Below are 18,489 nucleotides of genomic sequence, written 5' to 3'. Positions count from 1 at the left end.
GCCCCAAAGGGCCATGCATGGAGGGAAAGTCAGAGACTTTACGTGCTCATATGATGTCTAGGGTCTAGATCTCAGTTTTTATGCTTTAGTTTGAAGTATAATAGCTTTTGGATCAAGATCTAGGTTTTAAAGAATTAGGGTTTGAGCTAAACCCATTAAGTAAGGTTGTTAACGGGTAAAGTTGGAAACTTTACCCTTAAAAGGACATTTTTAGTATGTAGATGAAGTATGGGGCTTAAATCTGAAGGATAAGAGCTTAATCTATTAAGATGGCTCAACAGACTGAAGAACTCATCGAAGTCGTTATGGGAAATATGGCAGGCCACATGAGGGAGTTTGCAGGGTCGGGGGATCAGGCTGCTACAAGTGCGGCAAGACTGGGCACTTTATCAAGGATTGCATAGCCCCTACCCCCACTATTCAAACATCAGACCTGATTTGATTTCATTGCAATAAGAGGGGACATAAAAAGCCCAACTGCCCTAGATTCATATCAGGAGTGCCAGTGGCGGCGCCAGCTCCAGCGACCCTGCGGATCATGGATGGCCAACATGGCAAGATAGATGCTCCGGTGAAGAGGAGCGAGCCTTGCAGCTGACCGCCGAGGAGGCGCGTGCCACACCGGATGTGGTGACGGGTATGTTTTCTTCTCCCTAACTCTTATTACATGTCGGTTATGATATTCACGTTTTATGTTTTATGTGTTTTGTTTAGGATCGTTCCATGTGAACGGTATCCCAATATAGGTGTTATTTGACTCGGGGGCTACCCAATCATTTGTATCTCTTGCGCTCTGCGAAAGGTTCGCTAAGTCTTCAGGCATGTTGGATTGTCCTCTAGAGGTCGATATTGCTGATGATTGATCTATCCAGTCATTGGAGGTCTACATAGATTTTGTCTTGAGGATATATGATGAGTGTTACCTCGTGGATTTGGTTCCTATTCCGTTGCGTGGGAACAAGGTTATCATAGGCATGGATTGGTTGATCCGTAATGGGGCGGTGATCGATTGTGTGCAAGAGTTTATACGTGTAAGGACCCCAAGTGGGGGAGAGTTGGTGATTCAGGACGAGAGGCCACAACGTGGACCAACTTTGTGCTCAACAACGAGGTCTAGGCGCTACCTTCAACAGGGTTGCACAAAGTTTTTCGCCTACGTCATGGATACTGGGAGGAGGGTAAGGCGACCGTGAGCGATGTGCCAGTTGTGCGAGAGTACCCGGACGTATTTTCAGAGGAGTTCCCTGGGATACCTCCGGAGAGGCAGGTGGAGTTCAGGATTGACCTAGTTCTGGGTGCGGCTCTGATAGCCAAGGCACCATATCGTTTCCCTGGGATACCTCCAGAGAGGCAGGTGGAGTTCAAGATTGAACTAGTTAACAGGTAAAGTTGGAAAATTTACCCTTAAAATGACATTTTTAGTATGTAGATGAAGTATGGGGCTTAGATATGAAGGATAAGAGCTTAATCTATTAAGATGGCTCAACATACTGAAGAACTCGTCGAGTCCATAGAGGAACTAGACGAGATGGGTTGAAGTGTCCCGAGTCTGTAAAGGGCAAACCTCGATGAGTTGATTGGAGAAGTATCAATTCTATGGATAGGAGGAGCTCGACGATTTGGATAGCGATTTCAGGGTTCATGATTCATGGAAATCGACGAGTTGATGGACCAACTCGGCGAGTTGAATCAACCCAGGATGTTGACTTTGACCAGGGTGTTGACATTGACTTTAACTTTGAACAAAGTTGACCCTTAAGGGAGTTATGAGTGTGAAACAGGTAATTAAAGGAAATATTGTATGTGTAGGAGTTTGAGTGGAGCTGATTCATATCCGAGGACAGTTTAGCTATTTCACAACATTGGTGAGTTACCTTACAATAGAAGTGGGTCGACGGCATCAATGTCGACCCACTAGTAGTTGATTATAGTTTGAAATGATTGTATTTGTGATAATTGTCTGGTATGCCACTATTTGTTATGCTTTATGTGCTAGTATGCTATGATATTATGTGATAGTGGTAGGAGGGGTAGGTTACACCTCGTAGCCAGTTGAGCTAGACCGAAGGGTAGGTCGGGCACTCAGATATGCATGACAGTATGTTATGCTATGTTATTATGTGGTAGTGGTAAGGGTGAAATAGTCCCCGTAACCGGTTGAAATAAACCGGAGGGTAGGTCGGGCACCCATATATGCTTGACAGGGGTAGGTCGGGCACCTCGGTATGCCTGACAAGGGTAGGTTGAGCACCCCGATATGCTCAACAGGGTAGGTCGGGCGCCCAGATATGCCTGAAAGTATGTTTATTGTATGGTATGTGGTATGATGGGGGAACTCACTAAGCTTTGTGCTTACGATTTTCAGTTTTGGTTTCAGGTACTTTGTAACGACCCAAAATACGACCCAAATTTTTTTTGTTTAAATAGTGCTAAAAGCTAACAATCATACATAATATATATAATGAAGCCATACGTCACAAATCCCAAAAAGTTAGAATAAATGTGTCATGACAAGAAAACTGTATCAACATATCATAGTATCTGAAACAAACTCCCAGGATAAAAGAAACTGAAGTTGTGATGTGTGCGATGCCATCAACCCGAGCTCTCCCCTTTACTAGCGGAAGTACCTGAAACCAAAACTGAAAACTGTAAGCACGAAGCTTAGTGAGCTCCCCCAAACTACCACATACCATACAATAACATATAAATCACATACTGGGCCTTGCCCACTGCATCAGACCAAAGTCCGGACTAACCGGGGCCTTGCCCCCTGCATTGGACCGAAGTCCGGAAACTGCATCGGGCCAATGCCCAGACTGACTGGGGCCTTGCCCCCTGCATCGTACCGAAGTCCGGCTAACTGCATTGGGCCGAAGCCCGGACTAACTGGGGCCTTGCCCCCTGCATCAGACCGAAGTCCAGCTAACTGCATCGGGCCGAAGCCCGGACTAACTGGCTGAACATGGCATAGCATAATCATAACTACTAGCATAAACACATATACTGCATACTGCATCAGACCGAAGTTCGGAACACATAACACAAAAACATGCTTGAATCACAAAGACATCAAGCACACTGAACTACTGCGTCGGACCGAAGTCCGTAAACTACTGCTAACTAAACGGGTCGGCATTGTGGCCGTAGACCCGTTCCTACTGGAAGGAAACTCACCTCGTAATGCTAGCTGTTGAGATGCTAACTCTAAAAGTGGCTGACTGTTGTTCCAGAATTGTCTGGCTACAAATCCCAAAAACACTAGATCAAGTACTTATTAATGCCCTCCGGGTAAAATGACTGTTTTACCCACGGTCAAAGTCAACTCCCTGGTCAAAGTCAACTTCCAGTTGACCGGACTCGCCGAGTCCCTCCATTACTAACTCTGACTTTAACTTACCGAGTACCCTTCCCCACTTACTGATTCATTCTAAACTCACTAACGAAGAAAGACGGGGGACTCGCGACTCGACTCGTCGAGCCCGAAGAACAACTCGTCGAGTCCTAGCGTGCAAAACTCATACAATCGATCCCAATCCTTTCCAGAGCATCTAACTCGTAGATCTAAGCTCCTGGGACCGTCTGAACACGTAAAGTTGCTAACTTTACGTGTAACTAAAAAGGAATGAAGTTATTTCACTCAAACTCAACTTTAATCGGGAAAACTCATCCGACTCGCCGAGTTGTATGAACACTCATCGAGTCTAAGGCAATCTTCATCGGACTCGCTGAGTTGCTCATCCAACTCATCGAGTCCATGGCTATCTTCATATGCTCGCCGAGTCAACCTTGCGACTCGCCGAGTTCATTCAGTCCTTTATCCATACAGACCTGATTTGAGCCATGCAGCGACTCCAAATCACAAATATGAGCTTCTAGGGCATGCTTATCACGTAAAGTTACAAAATTTACGTGCATGTATGGCTATAAAGTCTTGAAATGCCAAATCTAGGCTCTTAATGGGGTTCTAAGCTCAAGAGGGACCTCAATCACGACCACAACTGAAACTTTGCACTTCTAGAATGTGATGAGGGTCCAGATCTGAAGTATAACCCGATCATAAGGCTTTATCACAAAGGATTTGGGGTTTGGGGGCTTAAAAGCAACAATTTGGGGACAAACAAGATCTACCAGATCAATAAGCAAAATGGAGACTTTATTACCAAAAAAAGATGACCACAATGAGTGAGTTCTGGATCTACTTCCTCTTCCTTGAACTCTTCAACCTTCTCCTTCTTCTACTTGCTCCAAAAGTTCCTTCACAAGGTAACAATCACTCACACACTCTTTAAGGGGGCTAGGGTTCGGTAAAGGATGCTCTGAGGGTGATGGAGGCGAGATTGGGGCGCATAAATGCGTTCAAATAGGGTGCAAACCCTTAAAATTAGGGCTTCATCCAGACAGGCGGACTCGCCGAGTCCCAACGTATGGACTCGTCGAGTAGCCAACTCAATTTGCGTGATCATTATATCTCTACTCAACGAGTCAGGCTACAGACTCGTCGAGTACCCCTTAAGAAATGAAAATACTTTATTTAAATCACATACCAGAAATGAGGCGTTACATACTTCCTCTTCAAAGGGAAAGGAGCCGGCATGACTGCAACACATCACACTAGGATTTCTGCACATGAGATCTATGGGATTTATACTCTGATATTATTTTGTCATGACATGTTATTATTATGGATACATTGGTTTTGATATGATTCAGTGCTATGATGTTTTCAGAAAAATGGTTTTATAATTATTAAATTAAAAATGAAAATTTTAGATCGTAAAATTTGGGATGTTACAAGCAGCATTGAGGATTCCACGTTTCTTATGTTACTCGTATATTTTTATAAATGTATTTTGGAATAAACGGTTTTTCTTAATAGTGGATTTATAATTAGGAAGTTTTACCTTATTAAAAATGAAAATTTCTGGTTGTGAAAATGGGATGTTACAGTTATCTTTGTAGCTTATACAATATTGATGTGTATTTTTAATGCTCATATTGTTGCGAATACAAATGCTACAAACCAGCTATACAACCATATAAAATACACCCTTAGTTTCCCTTCCAAAACTAGTGGTTTGACCAAAAATCAATGCAAATCCAAAGTCAACAGTCAACAGTCAAAGTTAACTCGCCACGTCGTGCCCCCCAAATGACAAAACATACGTGTTTTCCCCAGTCGCCACATCATGGGAACTGGATCCGCAACGTCTTAATGAGTTAAGCCAAAACCTCTAATCCCAGAGGTTCTAAAACCCATGCTTGATCGCTATTGTTGTCTAAAAGGATAAATTTTCCAACTTTATCCCTTGAGATCCACCAAAAGGTCTACATCTTAACCATGTCATTGGCTTAATCAAGAAGTACTTAACTTAAGTCTTGAGCCCATTTGCTCCAGAATAGCTTATAACACTACAACCATCATAAAGATTAGTGCTTTTTAGACTTTCATGTCAAATGCAAGTCTTGGACTCAACTTAGGTCAAAATGGGATTTTATGACCAAAATCTTATGCATGGCAAAAACAAACCACCAAAATTCACATTCAAACCATGAACTACTCCAAATGATCCAGAGATTCATAAAGTTGCAAGCTTTATGAAATCTCACCATCCCATCTAACAATATCAAAGAAAATGGGACAAAATACAAGATCTACCACTTTATAATAAAAAAGGTGGAACCTTGAACACTTACGAGGGTCCAAAATTGAGCTAGGAACGGAGATAGGGACTCTTTTGTTGATCATTGGATTACTCTTTCTTGCTTCTTCCTTCAAGACCTCTCAAGCACTCAAGAAAGCTTCAACAATGGGGAAAAGGAGTTAGGGTTTTCTTCTGGATAAAAGAGGGTGGTGGAGGCTGAAGGTAAGCAAACCATAACCTCCTTATTAATTTAAATAGGTGTAAAACCCAAAAAAATAGGGTTTAAAACATCAATGGCGGCCACGTCGTAGCCTTCCTTGCCACGGTGTGGCAAGTCAAAAAGTCTTGTGGCTGGAAAATGCCTCGCCACGTCACGACCGTCCTTCCCATGCCGTGGCGACTCACCAAACTTCAAATCTTAAATTAAAATAAAACATACATCAAAACCGGATGTTACAAATTTGCATTGTTGCTGTTAGTGGGGGTTTCATTAACATGCATTTGTTTGGGATAATCAGATGCATGAATATAAAATGGATAATTCGCATTAGGTATGCCTTCGTTTTTCTTCTGGTTTGAGCTTTCAGCAGCGCTGATCATGGCTGTTGATCGGCTAGTGGTTGATATTTTTGGTTAGAACCACTCTGATACCATATAGAAATTGATAGTACAAGATTCAAATATTTCCTTGATCACGAAAGGGTTTAAATGCAAGTAAAAAGATAAAAACAGAAGTCCCTAAACTTAAGACAAAAGCTAATAAAAAATATGCATAAACAATATCCAATACGAAAATAATATCTAAATTCCAATAATATTAAAATGTTTTTAGGTCATTATACTCATCATCAAATCAATGAATCATAGATGAATAGTGTTTTGATACCATGAAAATTAAGAGACAAATATGGATAGAGTTTTATTATAGAAAAAAGTATGTGTGAAACAAAAGAAAAAATGAAACTATACATAGAAAACCAATTAGGGTAAACACTTAGAAATATACATAAGTGAGATTTCTAAAAATTAAATTGTTTATTCATATGATCAATTTGACAATTTTAATCATGATACGAGGAAACCTATGTCCTCAACTCATGTTGAGGATTAAAGGAACCCCGAGAACTCTTCAAGAAATTTGAATTAGACAAACATAAAACTTTGACCTTCTCAGTTTACTTAAAAATTAGGTCCATATCATTATCATGTTATTGTAGAAATAACTATTTTGGTTGCTATGAGGATAATAAGTTTCACAATAATACATGCAAAATTGTTAAATGATTTTAGTTATTAATATTGAGAAAAATGTATTATTTAAACTTTGAAGTTAGTAATGTTGATATTATAAATCATTTCCAAAATATGAAAGTTGCACATGAAACAATAATTTAAGCCTGACTTTAATACATATTTTAGATCAATTTATTCTTTTTGAAAGCTTGTGGTTCTATTTCATTGCTCGTAGTTGACAATGACCTTATGTTGAAATCGCATATTATCACCAAAAAGAACAAATGTGATGTCTGTGAAGGTAATGATACCGATACATTTTTTTGAACTATTTGAACAACCAACATAAACCCACCTCAAGATTTACATGAAAGATTAATGGGCAAATGTCATATTAACCCAACGAACTTTTCACGGTTGTCCGATTTAGTCACCAAAGTTATTTTTCTACGCAATAGGTCACTAAACTTCTTGGTAACCTGTTAATTACGCCATTTTACCTGATTTTATACGTTGCAAGTTTGACTTGCCATTTTACTCTGATCTACGTCTCTTCAAAACCATTATCTCCTTCTTTCCTTTCCTCTCTACACATCTAATTACATACTTCATTTTTTCCTCTAATCACACACATTTTTGTGTGTAATTTATCAAACCCCACCTCCATTTCCCTTCAATTTCACCATGGGAAGTGATCCAAAGATGATGATGAAGATCAATATAAAGAAATCATCCACTATTTCTCCTTCAGAACCCATTGTAGGGAGATTGGATAGAGATGAGATCGACAAAATCGTGATTAACTGTAACATAGAGGGAGTTCTATTCATAGAGGCGCAGTTGGATTCCACGTTGGATACCTTTGGCGAGTTCACTTCATCACTGGAATCTGCCGCCTTACTCCGACTATTGATTACCCTGATGACATTTCTTCATATCTACTATTTCTTGCACATGTACATCATCTATCCCCTAATTATCTTAGATTTCTTCGCAACAATAAACATAATCTTTTGGGTTTGACTCTCACCTGAATTTGGATTTGACAATTGAGAATTGGGGATGATTTTGTCTGTCGATAGAAATGGAAGGGATACCATTTTCGAATTTTTTGTTTGTTGTTATTGGTTGTGTTGAAAATCTTGTTGTACGTTTGAAGGGTCGAAGATGAAGAACGGGTATTAAAGGTGACTTTTTCAGGAGCATGTTGTTTGGAAGATACTTTTGCTGGTAAATGATATTTTCAGTGTAAATTTTTATCTGAAGAAGATGAAAGGGAAATCATGATGGTGATATAAGGTGATTTAAGGTGATGGTGTTTGAATGTTCTACAAACAATATGAATAATATTGGGTTTCATAATCATGACCAAAGAAAGTTTCAAGAACAAAATAATAATAATAAACCTGGTGGATGTTGACATGACAGTCAAACCCTTCCTAACATGTATATTACCTTTGAACCCGGTTTCAGGTAACATAAATGTATTTTAAAACAGAGAAATATAAGTTTATTTCTTTAATGTGCAAAAAAAAAAAAAAGTTTAGTGACATTTTAAAACAAACACGATAAGTTTGATGGGTTAATATGACATTTACCCAAAATTAATCGCGAAATATTAACAATATTTTGGGTCTACCAGAGTTTAAACTATGGATATCCTTAATAAAATTCCGCACCAAACCGTTAGACTCCCATCACAAACAACCTATTAAGTTGTTTTTGCTCATAGTCCCTGGATATTAAATTGTTTTTGCTTTTGGTACATTATGATTTATCTCATAAATGGTTCGTTCATACACCTTGTTTGTTTCGGAGTGATATAACACAATGCCACAATTTTAAAAGTCAATCCTATATAATTGTTGTTGTTAATCAGGGTTGGGTCGAACCTAAGCCATTTCATGTATTGGGTGAAATATTCTAATAATGCCCCAAGTTTATACCGTCAACATAGAAACCAATGAAAAAAACTACTTCTCTAGAGCAACAAGGTAATAAAATACATTGTTTAAAGAATTCACATTCTTTCAAACTAAAAATACACAATTACAAAAAAAAACTAATTTTTATAATATGTAAAGAAAACATATTTAATACCATATTTGTGCGATTATTCCAACGTTTAAATATAAACTTTGAAAGAGTTCTATAATCAAATCACAATATGCAAATTACACATTAGTCCCTCAAACACTCAAACACAAATTATTGTATGCCCTTCCATTATCTACACTTTTTTCTTTATCCTATACGCAATGAACATGGAACCATAAACAATCTCCGAGTTAATAATTTCCATATAAACCCTAAAACAGTAAATATAATAAAAATAAAAATTAAACAATAAAGTCCTTATTTACATTTCTAAGTCAATATTTTTTTTAACAGCGGATGCATTAAAAAAAGACTAGCAAGATGCTAGACAAAATTACACGGTACAAGCATTTAGGGATGAACAAAAGGACCGAACCGGCCGGAACCGGCTTCGGCCAAAATCAAGAACCGAACCGGCCCGACGGTTCTACCGGTTCTTGTCGTGTCTTCAAATGTTGGAACCGGTCTTCGAAAAATAGCATCATACGGTTCCGGTTTTTGCCGGTTCTACTGGTTCCGGTTATATTGGTTCCGATTCCTACTGGTTCCCGGTTCCAAAAATCCACAAAAATAACGTCTCAGTCCCGGCCCGACCGGTTCCATCGGGTTCCGGTTCCGGCCGGTTCCCCGATCCATATGCTCATCCCTACAAGCATTACAAGGGAAGATACGCCAATCGAACCAAACAAATAAAATTATAGGGAGATCTATGTTTAATCCATTTATAAGTAACTAATTGAATATCATCCGCACTTTTTAAAGGAGAGCTTTTCTTCTTGTTGAACACTAGATTAACCAAACCACCAAATATATTAAGGCATGCTTAAGCTTTTTCTTCTTTCCTTAAACAGGTTCCCCAACTACAAAATTTATTTTTCGGAGAACAATTTAACAATTTTTTTATTCAAAGAGTTTTTATTTTTTTCATGAGAGCAACTAAATTGATGAATAATAATAAGAAGCAAATCATCATAAAGAATGAAAATTGAAAACAAAAAATAACAAACCTTTAAACAATAAACATGAAATTCAGGAAAAAAAAAACATCTTTAAAGAAGAGAGACGTTCACCAAAAACAATATTCTAATACCTAAGTAATGAAATTAACCAGAAGGATAATTTAATTGGAAGTTTAGTGTAAATTATGATAGTAACTTCTAACCATTAACCTCACCGTTTAAAAAAATTGAAATTTTAATGTGAGTCTATATATGTTTATGTTTTCACATTTTAGATGTATAGTGATCTAAAAAATAAATCATATAATAAAAAATATAAATCTTTTTTGGAATTTTAGTGCGAGTCTATTTATGTTTACGTTTCCACATTCTAGATGTAGAGTGGTCGGAAAATAAATCATAAAATAAAAAGTATGAATATTTTTTAAAAACCTACTGTTGAAGAGCGACAATGTAAAAGTTATATAATTTGCGTGCTTTTGCCTCTAGAAATTAAGATATGAACTATAGAGATTTATAAATCAGAACAAAAAATTATAACTGAAGCAAACCATAAAAATAAGACATAGAGCTATGAAGCAACTCATTACTCATGGTTTCGAAATCAAATAGAAGAGCCCAAACACAAAATAGATATCCATAACTTATTTGAGATTTCGAACTCCAAATCCTAAACCAAAATGGTAAACAACCAGATCTCCTGAAGCAAACTCCTAAACAAAACAAATAAATAAGATATTAAAGGTACAAATTTTGAAAAGAAAAGTACCTATTGAGACATGAAGCAAATGTCAAACTCCAAAAATCGTTTTTCTACCTCTTAAGCAAAAGAAAAATACTCCATGACAGTTGATTTAGAGAAGAGGTGACGAAAATCAATTTAGAGAAGAATCCGACTACTACAACGATCGTTTTTAAAGCTGCTGCAGTAGAGGAGAAATCAGAAAATTAAAAATAACATTTGTTAATCACTGAATTGGAATTAAAGAAGTTTATTATACAATATTCATTCTTTTATGCGTCGATTGAAACCAAATGGACGCTTTAATATAACTTTTTTTTTTATATATAAATACAAAATTTGCTAATCCCTATACTAATAAAAGAGTAGTTCTTTTGCCATGTATAATTATATTAGACCTCTTAATTAATGTGTTGCCACTTGTCAATATATTAGTTCTCTATTTTAAATTTTTTATACCTCCTCATTAATGTGATGCTATTTATCAATGTATTTATTCTCTATTTTAAAATTTAAAATTTATATTAATGTTTCATTAATTCACAAATAAAAAATGTCTAATATATATTAAAAATTAATTTTACATATCTATTTGAATCAACGATTATAATTTCGCATAACTAAAAAAACATCTCTTAAATTAATAATTTATTTAAAATAACTGATTAATAATTTTGATTTTTTACTATAAAAGTTTAATTAATTTTATAACCGTGGTTCCCACGGGTTGTAAACTAGTACTATGATAATTCAATGTGTTATAATCAAAACAAATGAATGATAATATGATATATAGTCTTTATTGGTATATTAAATTAAACACACACACACACACACACATATATATATATATATATATATATATATATATATATATATATATATATATAGCTAGGTTATAATGTGGATGAGAAACTATTGTACGGACGAGTGGACAATGCTATTCTATGAAAATTACTAAAAGAATAAGTTGTTTAGTAATGTGAATACGTTCAACCTAACACAATTATTGTCATTTACATTCATTCTCACTAATTTTTATTCATTTTTGTTCTCACGTATTGTTTTTCACTTATTTTTCATTCTTATAGAATACGACTCAATAAACATTCTGACAACATTTTGACAGAATGTGAATAATAAGAAACTGTGTATAATAATCTTATAGACGATTTAATTGGTGAGAATGCGTGATAATGTCAATATTTATGTAAGATTGAACATATTCACATTATTAAACAATATATTTTCTTTTTTCATTCCTACGGAATAGCACGTTCGCATAATAGATGTCAATCCACATTTGAACCTAGTTCTCTCTCTTTATATATATATATATATATATATATATATATATATATATATATATATGTGTGTGTGTGTGTGTGTGTGCGTGTAAAAAAGTGGGCCACCATGACGTTGGCTTTGTGTGGTCGCCCACCTTACACTCCCTTCAAAAACAACCTTTCAAGGTCGCTTCAATTATTTCGATTTCATGTCATGTGGGCCTTGCGTTCAGACTCATCATGAGTCGTACATAAATTATGTTGTTGCATTAAACTAAAAGTTTTGAGTCAAGATGGTTTGGTTATCAGACTAAACTTATGCCCTAGATATATACTACTCTGGGCCTTAGCCCATCTCGTTCAATTATATATGATATGAACTACTTAGTTGGAATTAGGGAATTATTGTCAAAGATGGTTGATCTTGATTAAAACAGGAGATCACACATTTACAATATGGTTTGGTTGAAATATTGAAGGATTATGCTTGCTTCTTTCCGAGTGAAAGTGAAATCAAAATTGGTGTTTAAAATAAATCGACATATACCTAAAATAACAAAGATGCCTATAGATAATGTGGCTAGTTTATTTATACATGTATGTATGTATGTTTATTTATTTGTTTATTTTTAGGGGTGGAGGGAGTGACACAAGACTTTGAAAAGAGTAAAAAGAGGAGAGGGGGAAGAGATTGGAGGGAAAGGGAAAATATATCGCGCGCAGGTGATGCGAAAACAGCGCTCTCTCTTTCATCACCATATCAAATTTTGGTCACTCACAATCAACATCTAAACCCATTAGCGGCGGAGAGTCCATATCGGAACCACATACCCACCACTACCACCGACTTACCTTCTCTCTTTCAAAAAAACTCTCTCACTTCCAAAACCCTAGATTCTTTCATACGCCAAATTGCTTCATCTCAAGATCTGTTTCTCTTATTCAACGAGGTAAGCTGCTGCACTCATATTCACTCATATCTTATGTCTACGTAGAAATGTATATGCTCATCTTGTTGAATTGCTCGACTTTCTTGGTTTAAATAGCTGATGTTTAATGTAAAACTTTGGGAGCTTGAATCAATCGCACACTTTTCATCTGGGATTTTCTGGAATGAATGCATTTTCACCCCCATTTGTTGGAAACAAGCTAGATAAAGGAGAAGAAACTGGATTTTTTTTTTATGAGATCTGTTGGTTTTCATTGAAGTTTAATCAAGGAAAAAAAAAGATTATATAATGCTTGCGTTTCATGATATGCAATATCTATATTTCGTTTAATCTTAAGGCTCTTTTTGATTATTGACATGCCATTTTGAACAGAGTTATCGTCAAATAGCATAATATCAAACATGGCAAATCACAAGAGTAATGAAGTGGTCAATGGAACTCCAACTCAAGGAGATGTAAGCAAGGAATCAGGTCAGAAGAAAGGGCAAACAAGAAAAAAAGAAAAAATCGGTACTCACACTCCAAGGGTATTAAGGACAAGATCGCAAGAGAAACCTAAAGCTCCTGAATCAGTAGATCCTTCTCCACAAGATCAAACAAGCACAGAAAAGAAGAGAAAGAAGATAAAGAAGATAAAAAAGGATCAAAATGACGAATTCTCAAAAATAAGAGCACATTTAAGATATTTACTACAGAAAATGAGCTATGAACAACTCTTCATTGATGCTTATGTTGGCGAAGGGTGGAAAGGCCAAAGGTTTTACATTGTGATTTGTTCTTCCATTTTCAAAAAAAAAAACAAGATTATTTATATCTGTTTTTTGTTTTGTGACAAACAGTTTAGAGAAAATAAGACCAGAGAAGGAGCTTCAACGTGCTAAATCAGATATTAATCGTTTCAAATTGAGAATAAGAGATCTTTTTCAAAAGATTGATAAATCATGTGAAGAAGGAAGGTTTCCAGATACTTTATATGATTCTGATGGGCTAATCGACAGTGAAGATGTAAGAGATTCTTGTAACTTTTAACTTTTTATTATTATTACTTTTAATCTTTTATCTTATTGTTATTAATATTTTTGGCAGATATTTTGTGCAAAATGTGCACAAACAGAAGTGAAACTTGACAATGATATTATTCTTTGTGATGGATTTTGTGATCGTGGATTTCATCAATTTTGCTTGGATCCACCTTTATTGAAAGAACAAGGTAGCATCTCAATTTCACATCCTTAATTTTTACAAAAAATAAAAAACACATTTTTTAACATTAATTAATACATAAAGAGCTTTATAACCAATCATTTATTATCATCTCTTTGGTATACAGTTCCTCCTGGTGATGAAGGGTGGCTTTGCCCTGCTTGTGATTGCAAGGTTGACTGTGTTGACTTGTTAAATGATTCCATGGGGACAGATTTGTCCATCAATGATACCTGGGAGGTCAGTTTGGTCATTTTAAAAAAAATATTCCTTTTGGGTTTCTACAAAAATCTTGATTTTCATATCTTTGATAACTGCAGAAGGTCTTCCCTGAAACTGCAGTATCTGGGGACAACTTAAATGACATTTCAGGGCTTCCCTCTGATGATTCTGAAGATGACGATTATAACCCTGATGCTCCACAGGTAGCAGAAGACGAGGTGGATGTAGAGGATCCAAGCTCTGATGAGTCTGATGACTCTGATTTCTCTTCTGCATCTGAAGATTTGGGAGCTATAGCAAATAATAATAACAATAATAATAATAATGAAGAACAGTATTTAGGGCTTCCTTCTGATGATTCAGAAGATGATGATTTTAATCCTGATAAAGCAGATTCAGATTCAGATGATGATGATGATCATAAGGCCAAAAGTTCTGGATCAGATTTTACATCTGATTCAGAGGATCTTGGTGACATCAGTAAGAATGAAGTGACATCAGCTGAAGTTGTTAAAGAGTCTGTAGTATCTGAAAAAGATGAAGAAATCTTGAAAACAGATATGGAAAATGACGATTCTGCCCCTATAACTGCAAGGAGACATGTTCAGAGATTGGACTACAAAAAGCTGCATGATGTAAGAGCATGTTTCTTTTCCTTTTCTCTGAATGGAGAAATGACGGTTTTACCCCTGTTGGTTTCTTTCTTGCACTGAATGAGCTGTTTAAATATAATCAAATCAAATGACCATTTTACCCTTGTATATACAGGAGGCATATGGGAATGTTTCATCGGATTCAAGCGATGAGGATTTTTCTGATTCTGAAGGGCCAAAGAGACGGAAGAATACTAAAGAGGCAAAGGGTGAAGACTTGAATAAAAAACAGAAAGAAAGTGACTCTACTACCCCTGTAAGAAAAAATGGTAAGAAGGTAGATGTTGAGGGCAAAAATGGTACTTCAGCACGTAAGGGTTCTTCTGCAGCTGGTTCTGGTGATAAAAGTGGTGCTAAATCATCAAATAAAAAACTTGGGGAAGCTGTTACTAAGGTATCTTAATAATTCTTGTAACAAAATACTATTTAATATTATTTACAATCATATATATGTTTTTTAATTCCAATTTATTCTTCTTATGCAGAGACTCTATGAAATATTCAAGGAAAACAAATACCCTAACCGAAATATCAAAGAAAATCTAATGAAAGAATTGAATCTCACTCTGAATCAGGTTATAATCTTTTGTATTATTTATATAATTTGATGACAATATTTCTTCTATTTCATGTATAGTTTATAATATTTTGTGTATTATTAATAAATATTACTTGACAGGTCAGCAAATGGTTTGAAAATGCTCGTAGGAGTTCTAAGCACCCTGAACAGCACAAAAGTGGAGTAAGTACCCCAACCCCGGGCCCCACACCAGAAAAGTCAACAGCCAAGCAAGTGAATCTGAAAAAGTCAACAACCAAGCAAGAGAATGTGGAAAAGTCAACAACCAAGCAAGAGAATGGAGAAAAGTCAACAGCCAAGCAAGAGAATGGGGAGAAGTCAACAACCAAGCAAGAGAATGGGGAAAAGTCAACGCCCATAAAATCTAGTAAGAGAAAAGCAAAGGGGGATAATGAGGACATGAATTTGAAAGATGCTAATTCATCTCCACTGGATTTATCGAGTCAAAGTGCTCGGAGAAGTGGTAGGGTTCGTGCTAAAAGAGTGTGATTAATATAAAATGTGAAATTTAATCACATTTTATGAAATATTGATTTAATGTGATGGTGGATTTTAAGGCCTAATTTGGTGTTGTTTTCGTGGTTGTTGTAGCGGTTTTTGTAAGAACTTATGTGATGACAAAGAAAGTTGGACATTTTTTTGTTGAGATACAAATTTGCGGATTAATGAATTTATTCGATGTATCTTTACTATATTGTGGTTAGTTTTGTAGACATGAAATGTTCCATGTATGTTTTGGTTCTTGTTTTATCTTGAGTAACGAATTTGTTTGATAAAATTGAACTATTAATGAATTTATTCGATGTATCTTTACTATATTATGGTTAGTTTTGTAGACATGAAATGTTCCATGTATGTTTTGATTCTTGTTTTATCTTACTTGAGTAACGAATTTGTTTGATAAAATTGAACTATTAATGAATTTATTCGATGTATCTTTACTATATTATGGTTAGTTTTGTAGACATGAAATGTTCCATGTATGTTTTGATTCTTGTTTTATCTTACTTGAGTAATGAATTTGTTTGATAAAATTGAACTATTAATGAATTTATTCGATGTATCTTTACTATATTATGGTTAGTTTTGTAGACATGAAATGTTCCATGTATGTTTTGATTCTTGTTTTATCTTACTTGAGTAATGAATTTGTTTGATAAAATTGAACTATTAATGAATTTATTCGATGTATCTTTACTATATTATGGTTAGTTTTGTAGACATGAAATGTTCCATGTATGTTTTGATTCTTGTTTTATCTTACTTGAGTAACGAATTTGTTTGATAAAATTGAACTATTAATGAATTTATTCGATGTATCTTTACTATATTATGGTTAGTTTTGTAGACATGAAATGTTCCATGTATGTTTTGATTCTTGTTTTATCTTACTTGAGTAACGAATTTGTTTGATAAAATTGAACTATTAATGAATTTATTCGATGTATCTTTACTATATTATGGTTAGTTTTGTAGACATGAAATGTTCCATGTATGTTTTGATTCTTGTTTTATCTTACTTGAGTAATGAATTTGTTTGATAAAATTGAACTATTAATGAATTTATTCGATGTATCTTTACTATATTATGGTTAGTTTTGTAGACATGAAATGTTCCATGTATGTTTTGGTTCTTGTTTTATCTTACTTGAGTAACGAATTTGTTTGATAAAATTGAACTACTTAGTGTTGAATGATTCAAACTTCTTAATGGCTAAGAGAAGGTTGTATCAAATATTTTGAATGTTGACTGATTTAGGTGCTAATCCATGTTTGTGACTTGGATTTGAGTTTGGGATTGTTGTATCAAATGTGTTATGCGCTGAATGGTGACTATTCATTTCGGGTTATTACACAACCGCTAAAACTCAATGTTTTAAAAACCGGTTTTTTAGTTGAACCGGTATGGTGACCAGTTTCCGGCCGGTTCAACCGCCGGGTGAACCGGTTTCTATATTTTTCATGTTTTTTTTTTTCTATTTTCCTACACAAATACATATAGAAATTATGAATTTGATGTTTACAAGTTCAAACATTAAAAATACACATAAAAATAAATTGTAGATGAATCCAAACACATTAAAATAACACATAACCATAAGTTTTAGTATTTTACATCAATCCATATACGTCAAAATGAAAAATTAATAAAGTATAATATCCAAACGAAATATAGTTTTTGATGAATACAAACACATCAAATGGATTTATAATATTTACCATATGTTTTTATTTAAAGAAAACTAAATAGATTTGAAAAAAATCACCAAAGTTTATTATGTAAATGGTTATTTTTCATGTGTTTTTATTCGATTTAACCGGTTCAACCGGTTTATTTTGACCAGTTCAACCGGTTTTTTCTAAAAACCGGCCGGTTCAATCCGGTTCAGAAATCAATGTAAAACCGGTGATAGTTGAATCGTTCCTTCTCCTGGTTCCCGGTCCAACCGGTTCGACCGGCCGGTTCAAACCGGTTTTTAAAACATTGCTAAAACTAGTAGTAGTTTTGGCCCTTTGGGATTGTGTGACATCCTCAAAATCTCGGCCAGAAAAGACCGATTTTCATTTATGCTTTTAAATAATTTCAGAGTAAATCCTTTTGATTTGAAAAAGTTGCGAAATTTGTTCCCAAAACAAAACATGATAAAATAATATTTATCAAAGCATTTCATCAAGAGATGCATTTCATTATATAATCAAAACTCGGGATGTCATGTTCCGATACAGACCATAAAGCATAAACGATAACATTACAAGTCATTCAACAAATATATACATATACAGACTTGTAAACAAAACAACAAGATGATCCATCCATCTTACGCCCTTGTGCCACTTCCTGTAATACAAATAAAACTGAGTGGGTCAGGCTTGGGAGCCTGGTGAGCATATAGGGTTTTCAACCCACAATAAATTAAT

General features: G+C 35.2%; 1 protein-coding gene across 1 annotated transcript; it reads left to right on the top strand.

Annotated features, from left to right (window-relative positions):
* Nucleotides 1-12,596: 12,596 nt before the first annotated feature.
* HAT3.1 (Homeodomain-like protein with RING/FYVE/PHD-type zinc finger domain-containing protein) lies at nucleotides 12,597-16,264 on the top strand. The gene is made up of 9 exons (XM_079019818.1): nucleotides 12,597-12,912; nucleotides 13,285-13,669; nucleotides 13,752-13,917; nucleotides 13,999-14,122; nucleotides 14,243-14,355; nucleotides 14,436-14,972; nucleotides 15,106-15,384; nucleotides 15,476-15,565; nucleotides 15,670-16,264. Exons 2-9 carry the CDS (start codon nucleotides 13,314-13,316, stop codon nucleotides 16,057-16,059), a joined length of 2,055 nt encoding a protein of 684 aa, XP_078875944.1. The 5' UTR covers nucleotides 12,597-12,912; nucleotides 13,285-13,313; the 3' UTR covers nucleotides 16,060-16,264.
* Nucleotides 16,265-18,489: the final 2,225 nt, after the last annotated feature.

Source organism: Lactuca serriola, chromosome 9, assembly GCF_051521515.1.
Source record: "Lactuca serriola cultivar US96UC23 chromosome 9, Lser_US96UC23_V15, whole genome shotgun sequence".
Lineage (NCBI taxonomy): Eukaryota > Viridiplantae > Streptophyta > Magnoliopsida > Asterales > Asteraceae > Lactuca > Lactuca serriola.
The sequence above is the reverse complement of the archived record's forward strand: the minus strand, read 5'-3'. Positions and strand labels throughout refer to the sequence as shown.

Bases quoted from the DNA above. Each gene is read 5' to 3' on its own strand.
- HAT3.1 (XM_079019818.1), top strand. From the start codon at position 13,314: ATGGCAAATCACAAGAGTAATGAAGTGGTCAATGGAACTCCAACTCAA. The intron at 13,670-13,751 runs GTTTTACATTGT...TGTGACAAACAG, and splicing joins GAAGGGTGGAAAGGCCAAAG to TTTAGAGAAAATAAGACCAG. The intron at 14,356-14,435 runs GTCAGTTTGGTC...TGATAACTGCAG, and splicing joins CCATCAATGATACCTGGGAG to AAGGTCTTCCCTGAAACTGC.